This window comes from Crocodylus siamensis, chromosome 15, assembly GCF_052110815.1.
Source record: "Crocodylus siamensis isolate JL-2025a chromosome 15, ASM5211081v1, whole genome shotgun sequence".
NCBI classification, from domain to species: domain Eukaryota; kingdom Metazoa; phylum Chordata; order Crocodylia; family Crocodylidae; genus Crocodylus; species Crocodylus siamensis.
The window spans coordinates 26,741,186-26,756,481 of record NC_143409.1 but is presented as its reverse complement, the minus strand read 5'-3'; the positions used below and the strand labels follow the sequence as shown (position 1 = coordinate 26,756,481).

The 15,296-nt window shown below is 48.6% G+C and overlaps 1 protein-coding gene across 5 annotated transcripts in view; it reads right to left on the bottom strand.

Moving 5' to 3' along the window:
* Positions 1-15,296, bottom strand: part of CGNL1 (cingulin like 1) — a 157,385-nt gene that overhangs the window by 87,604 nt on the left and 54,485 nt on the right. For all 5 annotated transcript variants that reach the window (XM_090029106.1, XM_090029105.1, XM_090029104.1 and 2 more), the window contains exon 6: positions 11,375-11,523. In XM_090029106.1, coding sequence (XP_089885232.1) covers positions 11,375-11,523 — 149 coding nt within the window. The remainder of the gene's footprint in view (positions 1-11,374; positions 11,524-15,296) is intronic.

Sequence of the window (15,296 nt, the reverse complement as noted above, 5' to 3'; positions counted from 1 at the left end):
TTTGTGACCGTTCGACCTCACCATCCCTAGGGGTGCTCTGGTGAACAAACATTCCCCCAGATACTGGTGGTCACCCCGATAAACTTATAGGTGGCCATCAGATCACCCCTGAGCCTGCGCTTTTCCAGGCTAAAGAGCCCCATAGCTCTCAGCCTGTCATCGTAAGATCTGTTTTCCTGACTTCTGATCATGCGCGTGGCTCTCCTCTGGACTCTCTCAAGCTTCTCCACATCTTTTTTGAATTGTGGGGCCCAAAACTGGATGCAGTACTCCAGCTGCAGCCTCACCAAGAGGCCGAGTACAACAGGAGAATGACGTCCCGGGTGTTGTAATTATTTTGCACTTGCTGTGTGCTATAACCTTTTGTAATATGTGGCCATGTTCACATACATCAGCTAGAGGTTTGTATAGTGTTTATGTAACAGGTGCTAAGTGAATAAGAGACTCTAGGGTGGCAGTATAGAAGAAACATGCTGTTGGGATTTTCCACACAGGGTTTCTCAAGGGAAAGTCCAGGGTCTGTCAGTAATGTGACAGTCACCGCTCCGAGCCAATGAAGAAGTGCCACACGCGATTAGACCGCCCTACATCACTGAGGGTATAAAAGACATTGCACTACAAACTTTGGGGTTTTTGCGCGCCCGACGGAACGTACTCACGGATCGGTTCGAACTCGGAACGACCTTCAGCCGCGCCAGCCAGAGGGGAGGACGCCAGACCTGCCTGATCCGGGCGACCAACCCCGGAAACACCTCGCCAGAACACAACAGCAGTCTCACGTGTCACTAGGGCACGTGAGACACGGTGAGTGTGTGCTCACTGGTGGACACAACACCATTGATTCTGTTTTGTTTAACATTTCATCAATAAAGTTAAGCCTGACCACCTATAACATCGCAAAGCGTGATCTGCTGTAAGCCCGACTATTGAAAGATCCTGTAACGTGGCGTCACGAACAGGATGGTCAGCTGCAGATCATGACAGGGATGATCAGTCCCGCTGTCAGGCATGTCCTTGGGCGTCCGGCTGCAGGCAGCTTGTGGACGCTGATGAACTGTGGCGCCATCTGCAATTCCATCAGGCTCCTGGCCACACCGATAATGATGGGACCCAAGTATTTTGTGTGTGGTTTGGGGAAGACCCCAGGAGACCTTGGGAAGCCCGTCTTACGGGCCGTGCTCTTGGCTGCATATTAAGAGATTCCGCAGTCGCTTTCTCTATCCCGTCGGCCCAAGGGGAGCAGGTCGCCGCAGCCAATGAGTTCCCCCCTCCCGAATGGGATGCCACCCCCTCCCAAGAGTGGGACGGTTGTGTGGTGGTGATCACTGCGCTTGCGGGTGACAAGGGGTGCTTGCAAGGAATCGCTCCCCCCTCTCCGTCCACGATCCCCGGCGGCGTTAGTCACCAGCGGCTGCACGCCCTACCTGAAGACCTCGGGGTATTGAAACAAGGGAAAAAGAAGAGAAAGAAAGTCGCATGCTTGCGTGCTTGTCTTGAAACCCTTGTATCCACCCTTAACTGCTTGAATGATTATGAAGTGGCGGTCGTTACCATGAGCCGCGCTAGCAAAGATGGAGCCCTTCAACAACGGCCGAGCGGCAGAGACAAACTGGAGCCCCCGCCCCCTGCTCTGCCTACTGTCCCACCACCATATTTAGGAGACGAGGCACCGCCTCCACCAGTGACGCCGCTATATCCGCCACTCCTTGAAGGGCGGGGCAAGACTCGTCCTCCTCCTCCAGCGCCTCCTCCGTCAGCACCCAACTTCGTGCCAACCCCCCCGCTTCAGGTTCATCCTACTGAGATTGTGAAAACCCGCCAGGGCAACGACGGCAACATTATCACTGAGCAAACCACTAGGGACCGTGATCGTGGTGAAATGAATGAACTTATAAGCAGAACAGCCCGCCAAAGCGATGAGACGCCAACCCAGTGGCTAGGACTTCTGGTTTTGGAATGCAGTCGTGAAACGCTCAGCCACCGGGAGGCTGTCGTTCTGACCACACATGGAAGCTACAGCTTAGGACTCCTGCCCAGATCCAATGTCCGAGAAATTGCACGTACCCCCATGGCCTATTTTGCTCCCTGCCCTAGTGGCAGGAGCTATTCACGAGAAGCCGCATCAGGCGCATGAGGGGGCCCAATCGACCCACGCTCCGCATTCACAGCCATTTACCAACACATTAGCTGGTGCAGTGTATTTCTCTATCCACTGGCATTCCACGATTGATGCCGGGGTATCCGTTTTCACCCGATCAGGAAACAAGGGCGATAGCGACGATGGCGACGGGCACGAACATCACTCTGACGATGACATACCTACTTCCTCCAGGCCACCGGATTCCACACTTACCAGACCAGGGGTATCACCCAATCAACCAACACGACAACCTCATCATAGTTACGACCCATGGCCTCAGCAACATTGCAAGGACCCTCTCCAACTTGAGATTTCCCGGGCGATTTTACAAGCCGCGATTGACATCTATGCCGACAATCCAGAGCTCGCAGAGCTTCAAGCTAGCTCTCTTCACCATCAGCCACTTGCAGCGTTGTACCGGTTCCAATACCAGCGACAATGACAGCATGAACACGCAGCACCAACACACCCCGCACAAGCCCTGCCAGCCAAAATCACCAATTTTGTCCGTGAAGCGCCACGTCGGTATCCCGAGCGTACCCCAGAGGAACGTGCCTGTTTTGGGTTCCTCCTAAATCACGCTGGCATGAGGAAGGAGATACTTCGTAACCTAGATGAGGAAACTCAGAAACAGCTAGCGGTTAAGCTTGGCTTTCAGTTTACCCCCAAGCCAAAAAACTAGTATGGGCGGACGCTGATACTGTGGATCCAAGCGCCTGCCGGTGCAGTAATATTAGTGATCCTCCGCAGCCACAAGACATCCGCAACTTGGAAAAGCCTTCCTACCAAGTGCTTAACAACGCCACCTCAGACGCCCGCCCCTACGCAGTCGTACCAGTTGTTCACCCCATCACGAGACAACAACTGCCAATTCATTTCTTGTTAGATACCGGTGCAGAGATTACCGTCATTGACCCCGCCACCACCCCCCATACTCCCACTCGACGCACCATTCATGTTGCCGGCGTTAATGCCTCTTCTACAGTCCTGCTAGCCAAGGTATGTCTCGGCAATCCCATAACAACTATAGTCGCCGCATTGGGACATCTAAATCTGCTCGGTGTATCAGAGTTACGAGCCCTGCACATGAAAGATCTTGTGTGCAGCGCCCTCCCAGTTACCGGGGCTGTACACTATCTGCCACCTCCGTTCACACCGCGACTGAAAGACCCGACAGCCTCTCCGTGGTGGTTCACCCCTATCTGTACCAAACCTCATCCGATCCCATCTCTGCTTGCTCTCCTCAATAACCTTACGACGGAGGGAAAAATCGAACCAGTGCAGTACAGTCATTATGTATCCCCTGGCTGGGGAATACCTAAACCGAAAAATCCCTCTGAAGCTCGCCTGGTTGTTGACTACCGTCAAGCCAATAAACACTCAGACCTAGTCCAACTTGTTCCGGTCGTAACATTACCGGACCTCCAAGCAGAACTCTTACAGGTCATGGCCCAGAGCTCCTGGACTGCTACCACCATTGACCTGTCAAATATGTTCTTCAGCCTCCCTCTTCTTGATCCTGAAGGAGTCCTGTGTATGGGCATCCAAGGCCACATATTCCGCTGGAGGGTTTGCCCTCAGGGCTATTGTAACTCACCTGCGCTTGCTACAGCCGCCATGAATCAATCCCTTCAGCGTTTTCCCAAGTCCGATTGCAACGCGAAACTCTTCAACTATGTAGACGACATCCTGGTCGTGGGGACTCCATCAGAACTCGTTAAACGTGTCACCGCCGACCTCGTCAATCACTTATGAGAGGAAGGATGGGACATCAACATTGCCAAGTCCCAGTTGGAACCTTCCTCCAGCTGCGTATTTCTGGGCACTCAATATACTCCTCAGGGTCACGTCGCATCGCCAGCTGCAGTGCCCACCCCACCATGGGATACGGCCTCTGACACAGGCCCCACGCCAAAGCAAGCCCAGCAATTCTTAGGCAGTATCAATTGGCTCCGCCATCATGTTGCGCCTGAACACCTCGGTACACTTGCGACGTTACAGCATCGATTGCGAAAGAGGACGACAAGTCATCAACCCTGGATGCGGCGAGATAACCGCCGAATCCATGACTTTATCCAAGCCGCCACTTCCACACCGCTAGTGCCATTTAGCCCAACGACACCGCTTTGTGTTACTGTCAGTTGGACCCCTACACATCTTTGGGTCACAGCACACACCTCTAAGGGCCCGGCCACATTTCTTAACTGGGCCCTCCATAAGGAGCAACATCGTTATGGACACCTGGGCAAATTATTGCTCTGCCTATGTTTAGCATCTGAACATCATCTTCACCATAGCGTTCATGACCTCTACGGCCCAGGTGCCACCCTACTCACACACCTCGATTCTACATGAATGCTGGGAGATTTCCATGGGGCTCCTTCCACCTGGCACGCTCGTGACACACGCCCAATACAATTGGCTGTGTGGGCATGTGTCACGACAGTGCCACTGTCACCCCGACCATTCTCTCCCGTCCTATCTTGTACAGGACTTCACTTTCAGGAAACGTGGCCAGTGATGGCACGTCACAATTCGGTGGCAGGTTTGCCTGGAAGTGTTCACTATGTGCTGCCAGCCACACAGAATAGGTGAACCCTGACTGGTGCGACACACCAGACACACCCCTTACACATCAAGCGCAGGAGCTCGAGCTGCGGGGAGCCATCGGCGCACTTAAACATATCGCCATTGCACATGACCAGCCGTTTACAACAGTGGTCCTTGTCCTGGATTCTCACTGGGTCTGTGACGTCCTTAGGGGAGTAGCCGAACCAGAATGTTTTCGCTCCCAATGGGATGGCATCTTTGAAGTACTCCACCGCATGAATCATCTCCCAATGATCCGACATACTAACTCTCATGTACCGAACACCAACCCATTACATCAGACCGTCGATGACTGGTTAGCTCTAGGTCCAAAGACAACGTCACACGATTGCATTGATGACGTCATTCATCCAGCCGCGGAGGTGCATAGGTCACTAAAACCGGTCTGCGATCCGTACCTTAAATGGCTTCATGACCTATGGGGCCATCCCAGTTCAGACACCACCATGCGGCGTTATTGTAATGTAGGCGGCTGGCAATATACCACCCGTAACGGCCTACCCACACCACGCGATTGGCGACGCGTGCTTCAAGCCTGCCAATGTGCCCAGATTAAACCTTTTAGAAAGAAATGTTTCCAGGGAGCTTATAACACTGAGCAACACCAACCTGGGGCATTTTGGCAGGTTGATCTAATGGGCCCGCTTCCCAATGCGTGCCAGCATCCCAAGGCACTTGTTGTTGTCAACCTCGGTTCCCGTATGGTCGGTGCGATTCCCATGACTAGAACCGACGGGCCTCGTTGTGCTCAAGCTCTGTTGCACCAATTTTCTCAATGGCAGACTCCACGAGAAATACAATCTGATGGTGGGCCACCTTTCAACAGTCATCACATTTGCAACTTTCTCACGACGCATAATATTCGTCATCATGTACATCTACCGTATCACCCCCAGTCTAATGGCGTCGTGGAGCGCGCCATTGGAGAATTAAAGCGTAAACTCTTATTGGAACTGAAACAAACCAATTTCAAGGGATGGTCGAAAGTGCTTCCACAAACCCTGCTCAACCTCAACAGTGGAAAAAAAACTCTGGGCAGTAGGACCTCTTCAGGCCCGAGAAGGATGGGACCCAGACTTCAAACCTGGGGACCCCATATGGGTTGCCTTCCCCACCTCAACCCCCACCAAGTATCCACCCACATTTCCTGGCGTGGTCGTTGAACCCACAGCTTTAGCCCATACCTACAAGCTCCGTTTAATCAACTCAGTCGATGATCGTGAGCATTTAGTACATTTCAACTGGCTAAAGCCTCGCAGTGTTTTGTTAAGCTAACAACTGTTTGTTTTCTAAGTCAGGTAACCCCTCACGATGTCCGTCCGTCGACAGGACGAGGAGGCCGATACTGAACCTCTCATCCGCCCATCCATCGCACTGCCACCGTGAGACCCATGGGCACTGCCCCTGTCATTCGTGGGGCTATGGGTGAGGCTTGTGGGGAGACCAAGGGGGTCGGGAGCAACCGCCCCCACACTGGGACCGAGTGTACTCCCACGCCGACGTCGGAAGCTATGGTTACTCTTTTTTATCTATTTTTTGTTGTTAACTAATACCATTGTAATGCATTCTTTTACAAAACACACAAAGCGGAGTTTAGATTTATCCCCATTACCCATTGCAGACAACTTATTCCTCCGCACCTCACGGGAGTGGATGTTACTTACTGGACACACGTCAGGCTCGGTTTGTGCCCATGCACCCACCTCAGCTGCAGATAGCTCTTTTCGTATAGCTGTTATCCCTGTTAATTACACGGAGTTATTTTTGAGTTTTACACGTAATTCCCCTGGTAACAAAACTATCCACTATTTAGCCTGTAGAACGACTTGTTCCGTTAAAACCCTCGCTTATGCATGGAAGTAGAATGGTACCCACCCGATTAATTGCACGGTCCAAGATGTGCCACAGGGTTGCTTTAATCTTACCCATGGGCCACCTTGGGGAGCACCACACTCCATCGTGCCTGACCCCAATAATGTCACTCTCTCTTTATCCCGTCACTTCCTCAAGCCATTTTACAAACAGTAAAAGTTAAACTCTCTACCCTCGACACCCAGTGTTTTTGGCCGGGGTGTCATACTATTCCGTGTACCTTCAAAACGTCCACATCAAGGAGAGCTTTTGAAGATGTTACGGCATTCCGTTTGTTCTCCACAAAAACTTTTATGACAATAGGGAGTAATTTCGGTTTATCTGCTCACCGTAAGGCATTTAAAACCTTTACCAACCACTTCAGCCCGGATCTCAAGTCATTATTGGCCCTTTACAATACAAAACACCCCCCACTAGTGCTGCTAATTCCAGCTCCCCACAACACCATGTTTTACTGCCAACGGGATGAAAATTCAACCCAGGCCATTTTATATAGTCATTTTCCATATCATTCGAACGTCTGCTGTATTTTGGTGCAGGTTACCCTATGCCCTTATCAGTTTTCCAATGTCACTCATTGGACCGCCCCGCTCACGCTCCCAAATAACGCTCGGAAACGCTGCAATGTAGTTTCCACTGGCTAAATCACAGGTGTCATGGGGGAATCAAAATTCTGGTCCAATATGACCCACACTGAGCGTAGAAAGTTTGCTATCGGGTGGACTCGATATGGTATGTTCGTTACTGGTGCTTCTGCCTCCGCTTTAGCCATTCAGCAGTTACAGACTTTAGAATTGTTAGCAAGACTTGCTAACGGTACGGCAGATGCTTTAGAAGTGTTTAATCGCCAGTTGCAGGACTTCTCTAAAATGGCGCTCCAAAACCGTCTTGTGCTGGATTTCATGCTAGCTAAAGAGGGTGGGTTCTGTGCAACGTTGAACCTCACTGCACCACACAAGACTTGCTGTCTTGTCATTTATAATGCCTCAGAACCCCTTTCCAAAGCTATCAACCAAATCCGCAAGGTAGCAGAAGACACACGCACAATTATTCAGACCCCTTTTAATTGGCTAACAAGCACATTCGAATCACTATTTAACCTTCGGCTTTCACCGTGGTTGGTAAATCTGTTAACCCCCCTGTTTACAATCTTGATTGTTATCTTAGTTGGGTCTTGCTGTATTGGCCTAGTTGTCCATTGTATCCGACATCAGGTTACATCTGTTATGCTCATTACACATCACAAGCACCTTCCCCAGACGAATGCTAACTCCCAAGAAATGAGGCGAAGCACATTATAAAGTTAGTTCAATAGCCATGTTCTGTTTTTGTTTGACTAGTTAAATTTAATGGTAATACTTACCTTGAAATGTCTGTCTTAACCTCCGTGGGCTTGTCACTTATAGAACTAGACATGTTAGGATTCCTGTTTAACTGCGCTTTGAGTGTTTGGGCTTCAGCCCCATTTTCCCTTTAGGGTCTAGAGTGTGTTGAGTAAAGGGAGCAGCTCCAATGTTCACAGCTGCTCAATGTTCTCTTTGCCATATCTACTCTCATTATTGTAGCAGCTCATTTACTTATTTGTTGTAAGCCACTTGGCTCACATGGCCAGGGGGGCATGTTGTAATTATTTTGCACTTGTTGTGTGTTATAACCTTTTGTAATAGGTGGCCATGTTCGCATACATCAGCTAGAGGTTTGCATAGTGTTTATGTAACAGGTGCTAAGTGAATAAGAGACTCTAGGGCAGCAGTATAGAAGAAACATGCGGTTGGGATTTTCCACACAGGGTTTCTCAAGGGAAAGTCCAGGGTCTGTCAGTAATGTGACAGTCACCGCTCCGAGCCAATGAAGAAGTGCCACACGCGATTAGACTGCCCTGCATCACTGAGGGTATAAAACACATTGCACTACGAACTTTGGGGTCTTTGCGCGCCTGACGGAACGTACTCACGGATCGGTTCGAACTCGGAACGACCTTCGGCCGCGCCAGCTGGAGGGGAGGACGCCAGACCTGCCTGATCCGGGCGACCAACCCCAGAAACACCTCGCCAGAACACAACAGCAGTCTCACGTGTCACTAGGGCGCGTGAGATGTGGCGAGTGTGTGCTCACTGGTGGACACAACACCATTGATTCTGTTTTGTTTAACGTTTCATCAATAAAGTTAAGCCTGACCACCTATAACGTCGCAAAGCATGATCTGCTGTAAGCCCGACTATTGAAAGATCCTGTAACACCAGGATTTGCTTGAGAAGCAACTATGGATGCAAGCCAGTGTTTTGGTTGCTTTACTAGCCGCAGCATCGCATTGGAGACTCATGTTCATCTTGTGGTCAATGATGACATCCAAGTCTCTTTCCTCCATAGTGCTAGCCAACGTAGCACTGCCGAGTCTATAAGGATGCTGCAGGTTTTTCCTCCCAAGGTGGAGAACCTTGCATTTTTCAGTGTTAAACACCATCAGGTTCTTGTCTGCCCATTTGCTGAGCCTGTCCAGGTCAGCCTGGATCACCCTCCTGTCTTCAGGTGTGGATGTTTTGCCCCAAAGTTTGGAGTCAGAAGCAGACTGGCCAAGCTCTCTGATGACACCAATGTCCACATCATTAATGAAGATGTTGAACAACATGGGTCCAAGGACAGAGCCTTGGGAGACCCCACTGCTCACAGGGCACCGTGACAATTGACTTCTGTCAATTACAACCCTCTGGGTCTGACCACGGAGCCTGTTCTCCAGCCAGCAGATCGTGGGGGACTGAAGGCCACAATTGACCAGTTTCACCAAGAGGTGATCATGGGATACCAGATTGAAGGCTTTTTTGAAGTCAAGATATATGACATCAATTTCTTCTCCCTTGTCCAGGTGATAGGTCACTTGGTCATAACAGGAAATGAGATTGGTCAAGCAAGACCTACCCGCAACAAATCCGTACTGGCTATCCCTCAGGATGTTGTCATCAGCCAGTCCATTGAGGATGGCCTCTTTAATACATTTTTCTAAGATCTTCCCCGGGATAGAAGTCAGGCTGATGGGCCTATAGTTTGCCGGATCCACTTTCCTCCGTTTCTTGAAGATGGGCACCACATTGGCCTTCTTCCAGTCTTTGGGCACTACACCAGAGCACCAGGAGTTCTCAAAGATCCGTGCCAGGGGCTGGGCTATGATGCTTGCCAGCTCCTTGAGTACCCTGAGGTGTAGACTGTCAGGGCCAGCTGACTTGAAGGTATCAAGTCTTCTCCTTAAGAAAGGAAAAGATTGTAGAAATGGGACAAACACACGCAGCATACTAAGCTCATTTTAGACCAAACATGTTTCACTGAGGATGTTTTTGCCTAAAGAAGCCATGAACATCTGTATTTTGAAAAGCCACACGTACAATGCGACCACATAGTATTAAATACAACTCACATTAAGACAAACATTAAAGTTAAGAAGAAGCAAGGATTTTTGTGGGTGATATCTTTTATTGGACCAACTGAATAGTTGGGAGGGATACAGACAAGCTTTAGGTTATGAAGTACCTGCACCTGAGACATGAGAAAGGATGCTTCATACTCAAAAGCTTGTCTGTATCCCTTCCCACTTTGGAGTTGGTTCAATAAAAGATAAATCACCCAAAAAATACTTGCCTCTTGCATATTTTCCTGGATCATTGTGGCTACACAAATCAGCCCAACACTGCTACAAAACTAGAAGTCCTAGGACACAAACATTCATTTCTAGCAGTGAAATTCCCTGAGAAATATCCACCACTAAAAATTTTTCTGGGAGATGCGACATATAGGCATTCAGCCTGAAGCTGCTCCCTCTCCCCTGCTCTCCACGACTTCACCAGACTATGGTGATCCTGACGTTGGGAAGGTGTGGAAAGCAGTGGCTGTTTCAGTCCTGCCAGTCGTCAAGGAGTGGAGTAGTGGGGAAACTCCCCACACCTCCTCCAGACCAGAGTCTGGGGAACAGGCGGGGAGCAGTTTTTTGCATTCTGTACTCCACTCCTAATCTCTGGGGGCAGAGCAGCAGGACCAGCAGGGCAAAAGCCCCAGCCTATTCCCCTAATTGGGCGGTTCCCAGTTTGGGGAAGAGACAGGGAGCAATAAGATACCAGTCCAGAGAGTGGATAGGAAGTATCAGCAACCCTCCTCCTCTCCCCCCCTAGTCTACTGAAGGAAGTGAGCAGCAGCTGCCCCCTGTGCCTTCTCCACACCAGGGTGATCCCACTCTGCGGAAGGCACAAGGAAGCCTTTCCCCACAGCTTGACAACTGCCAGACTGGGAAGAGGTGAACAGCAGCCAGAGTCACCTGTCCCAAGAAGGAGCAGGAAGCATTTTCCTGCTGTCCAACTCCTCCCAGTCCCCAGTGGAAGGTAAGGGCATGAGTGTTTGTTCCCCCCCAGGAGATATCCTCACTGTTGAAAGAGGCAGATACTTCTTCCACAGGAGGCATTTCACCTGTGGGAGAAACTTGATGAACACCTCTACACTTGTGTTTTCTATCAGGAGAGCAGCAATTCCCCTGGTAGAAACGTAACACCTGTATGTGGCCTTAGTTTCACCTCAAGTATCTCATATGTTCAGTTTTGAGGTGGTAGTTTAAACACTTCAGATAATAACAGAAGCTTGATACGGTGCTTGGGACTACATTAACTTTACTGCCTTCTAAATACCAAACCAGGTACAGATTAAATATATTCTACAACCTTTAAAAAAAACAAAGAAATTCCAACAAAGACAGACTTTCTACAAGAAACTCACTCTTCTAGGTTGTCCCGGAGTTCCACCTCACTTTCCTTTAGGCGCTTTTTTAAGGCATCTTTTTCTTGAATATTTTCATCAAGTTGCAACTGAAGGTCACTCAGGGTTGCTCTCGTAGCATCTTTTTCTTCTTTTATACTTTGCTGATTCTAAATTGTACATGAAGAAAGTGTTAAGCAGAAATAATATGATAACAGAATAAAATGAGTGCCCTTAATCTTAGAAGGATACAAAAAGAGTCCCTTGCCACTTCATTCTTTTCAGTTACACAATTCAAACACCTACATGATGAGATCTTGTGGAAGAAGAAAACATTTGCTTACTTAGAAATCTAGAAGTTACTGGAATTTGCCTCCAAATCACATTTGAGAAACTTGTTTGATGCTGAAGGAAATGCAAGTTCTGTGAGCTAACAGGTAAGAATATATTTGGAATTAATTTGAAATCTAAAAAGAGAAATGTGTAGTGAGCCTTGTATTATGCAAAATGCTGAGGAAAAGGAAGGGGTGAATACATTACATATAAAGATGAAGTAACTCTAAAATTTAACACTGATTATGAAATGTAAAGGAGCTACTGGAGACTGAAAGAAGAAAAGAACAAGACAGCTCTGTGGACACTGACTTGGGTTAATGGGGTCCAACATATATGTGAAGACCAATATTTATTCTCTATCACTGTTGATAGAAAATAAATATTGGTCTTCACATAAATGTTAAAGGAAAATGATCTCTTTCAATGTCAAATTTGTTACTTGATAAACTATGGCTTTTGCCTTTGTGTAAGAAATCTAGAATGGGAAGACTTGTCAATCTCAGGCGTTCTTTCTCCATTATACCATCACAGATTTAAAGTGGCCTATAATTGATTACAGCTAGAAAACAGGTAATCAGCTGAAAAGGCAGGGTAGAGGTGCACGTTATAGACTACCAGTATCAACCAACTGAATCACAGATGCATAAGACCAACAGAGCCTTCAAATGTAACAATCACTTTATTAGATGTTAAACCAGATTGCAACCAGATTGTTTCTATTGCCTCTAATGCATTTTCAGTACAGTATAACCTCATAAATCTGGACGCTAAGAGTCCAGAATTATAGAAAATCTGGAATTTCCCCCACCACTCCAGGACCAGCCGCCACTCCCCCCCGCCCTCCTAGATGCTGAGGGGGAAGCTTGCATGCAGCTGCTGCTGCCGCCATTCACCACCCTGTGCCGCTGCTCCACGTGCAGCCACTGCTCCAGGGCTAGCCCGTACCTGCCTCGCGACCAGCCGCCACACCGGTTTCAAAAATCTGGCATTTTCCAATTTCCACCAAGTGCTGAGTCCCAAGCATGCCAGAATTATGAGGTTGCACTGTACTTAATTATTCTGAGTTCCATATTGAAAACTAATGCATTTAATTTTATCAGTAGCCATGAACAATGTGGTCTTATACCAGGGTGCTTCAGAAACTAATAGCAATCTCAAAAGACAACTATTTTGTGTGCAATGATCATTTACTAGATCACATTACTTCTCCAGATAATCAGCCACTTTTCAACACAGGTATTCCAGTGAGTCTCAGATTTCTTGATACCATCCTCAAAGAAGCTTTTTGGTTGCTATGACAGCCATTCCTGCACTGTGAGTTGTACCTCTGCATCACTGGCAAATCTGTGCCCACAAAAGGTCTCCATCAACAGTCTAAACAAGTGATAATGACTTGGCAGATGATCAGAACTGTACAGCAGACAAGGTTAGATTTCAAAGCCCATTCCATGCAAAATACCCAGGTCACAAAAGCACTGGATGCAGGTGTTGCCGTGGATGTAGTCTTTCTGGACTTCAGCAAGGCCTTTGACACCATCTCCCACCCCATCCTCATTAAAAAACTAGGCGGCTGTGGCACGGATGTCTACACAGTCAGATGGATTGCAGATTGGCTGAAGGGTCACACTCAGGGTGGTGGTGGACAGGTCATATTTGACCTGGGGAGAAGTGGGCAGTGGAGTCCCCCAGGCGTCAGTCCTTGGGCCCACGCTGTTCAATCTCTTTATCAGCGATTTGGACGATGGGGTGAAAAGCAACCTGTTTAAATTCGCTGATGATACCAAAATTTGGAGTGAGGTGAGCACGCTAGTAGGGAGGGAAAGATTGCAGCAAGACCTAGATAGGTTACAGGGGTGGGCTAACAAAAACAGGATGCCCTTCAATACTGACAAGTGCAGGGTGCTGCACTTGGGCAGTAGTAACCAGCAGCACACTTATAAGATGGGAAACTCCCTTCTTGAGAGCACGGAGGCAGAAAGGGATCTTGGAGTCATTATTGACTCCAAGATGAACATGGGTCGACAATACGAGGTCATGGTTGGCAGGGCTAACCGGACCTTGTCATGCATCCACAGGTGCATCTCAAGTAGGGCCAAGGAGGTGATCCTCCCCCTCTACGTGACACTGGTCAGGCCACAGCTGGAGTACTGTGTCCAGTTCTGTGCGCCCCACTTCAGGAGGGATGTGGACAACATTGAGAGGGTCCAGAGGAGGGCCACCCACGTGATCCGGGGACATCAGGGCAGACCCTACAATGAAAGGCTGCAGGACCTGAACCTGTTCAGCCTTCACAAGAGAAGGCTGAGGGGGGACCTGGTGACCGTCTATAAACTCACTAGGGGGGACCAGAAGGGTTTGGGAGAGACCTGGTTTCCCCTAGCGCCCCCTGGCATAACAAGGAATAACGGCCACAAGTTGTTGGAGAGCAGGTTTAGATTAAACAACCGCAAGAACTACTTCACAGTCCGGGCGGCTAGGATCTGGAACCAACTTCCAAGGGAAGTGGTGCTGGCTCCTACCGTGGGGGTCTTTAAGAAGAGGCTTGATGCCTACCTGGCTGGAGTCATTTGAGCCCAGTTTTTCTCCTGCCCAGGCAGGGGGTCAGACTTGAAGATCTACAAGGTCCCTTCTATGATTCTATGATTTTATGAAATCCCAACAGTTGCCAGTGCACTTGGCAGCCATGCACTGCGACATTAGAAAAAGAACACCTTGCTTGAGTTTTCCATGCCATTTGGTCCAAACAGATGGCTTCAGGTGGTTTTGGAGAGCCTATCAATAAGTGTTGCTGTGACCATGTGCGCCATGAATGGACAAGGAATGGTTCCATGCAATCTCAAAACAAGATGAGCCACACCTGTCCAAAGGATGGCTGAAAGCAGAATTTTCTGGGCAAAGGCAACAATGTGCATTTCCCCTGCATGCTCTGCCTTTTGCTCTCAGGATTATATTGATGGACTGAGGTCTCATTCCCCATGAAAATGTGCAAGAGAAACCCCTCACCTTCACCCCATACATGAAGCTAGGTATACATTTCCACCCATCGTCATTTATGCACATCTGTCAGTTGCTTTGTCATTCAGTGGGCCCACCTTTTCCAGTAATGTAGGTGATCATGCAAAATGGCATGAATACTGTCAGCATTTACACCTACTTCTTCTAGTTCAGGATTCCTCATTCACCTGTTCACATGCACATCCTTGGCAATTTGTCTTCTGTCACAGTTGTGTTGGAGCTTCCTACCTGCAATTCACCCATTAGGGATGAGTGATAATTTTTTAGCTTCTCTGCACACTCACAGACCTTCCACTGGGCCATATAGTTCTCACCATTTTGTGCCACAAACCTATGGTGAATTTTACTTGGCAGCACACTGGTCTTTGATGCACACTTACAGCTGCATGGCCATGTATGCAGCTGCTGTTTATGTGCTCACTAGCATCGTAAGTGTGTTGAGTATGAAATAATGGGTGCATTCAACAATGCTGCTATTTGTTCCTCCCTACTGTGTAGCTTCCCACTTTGTTGCAGACATATGGCGTTGATATCCATTTGCCATTACTTTCTGAAACACCCAAATCTCTCAATGCACTTATATCTCACCATA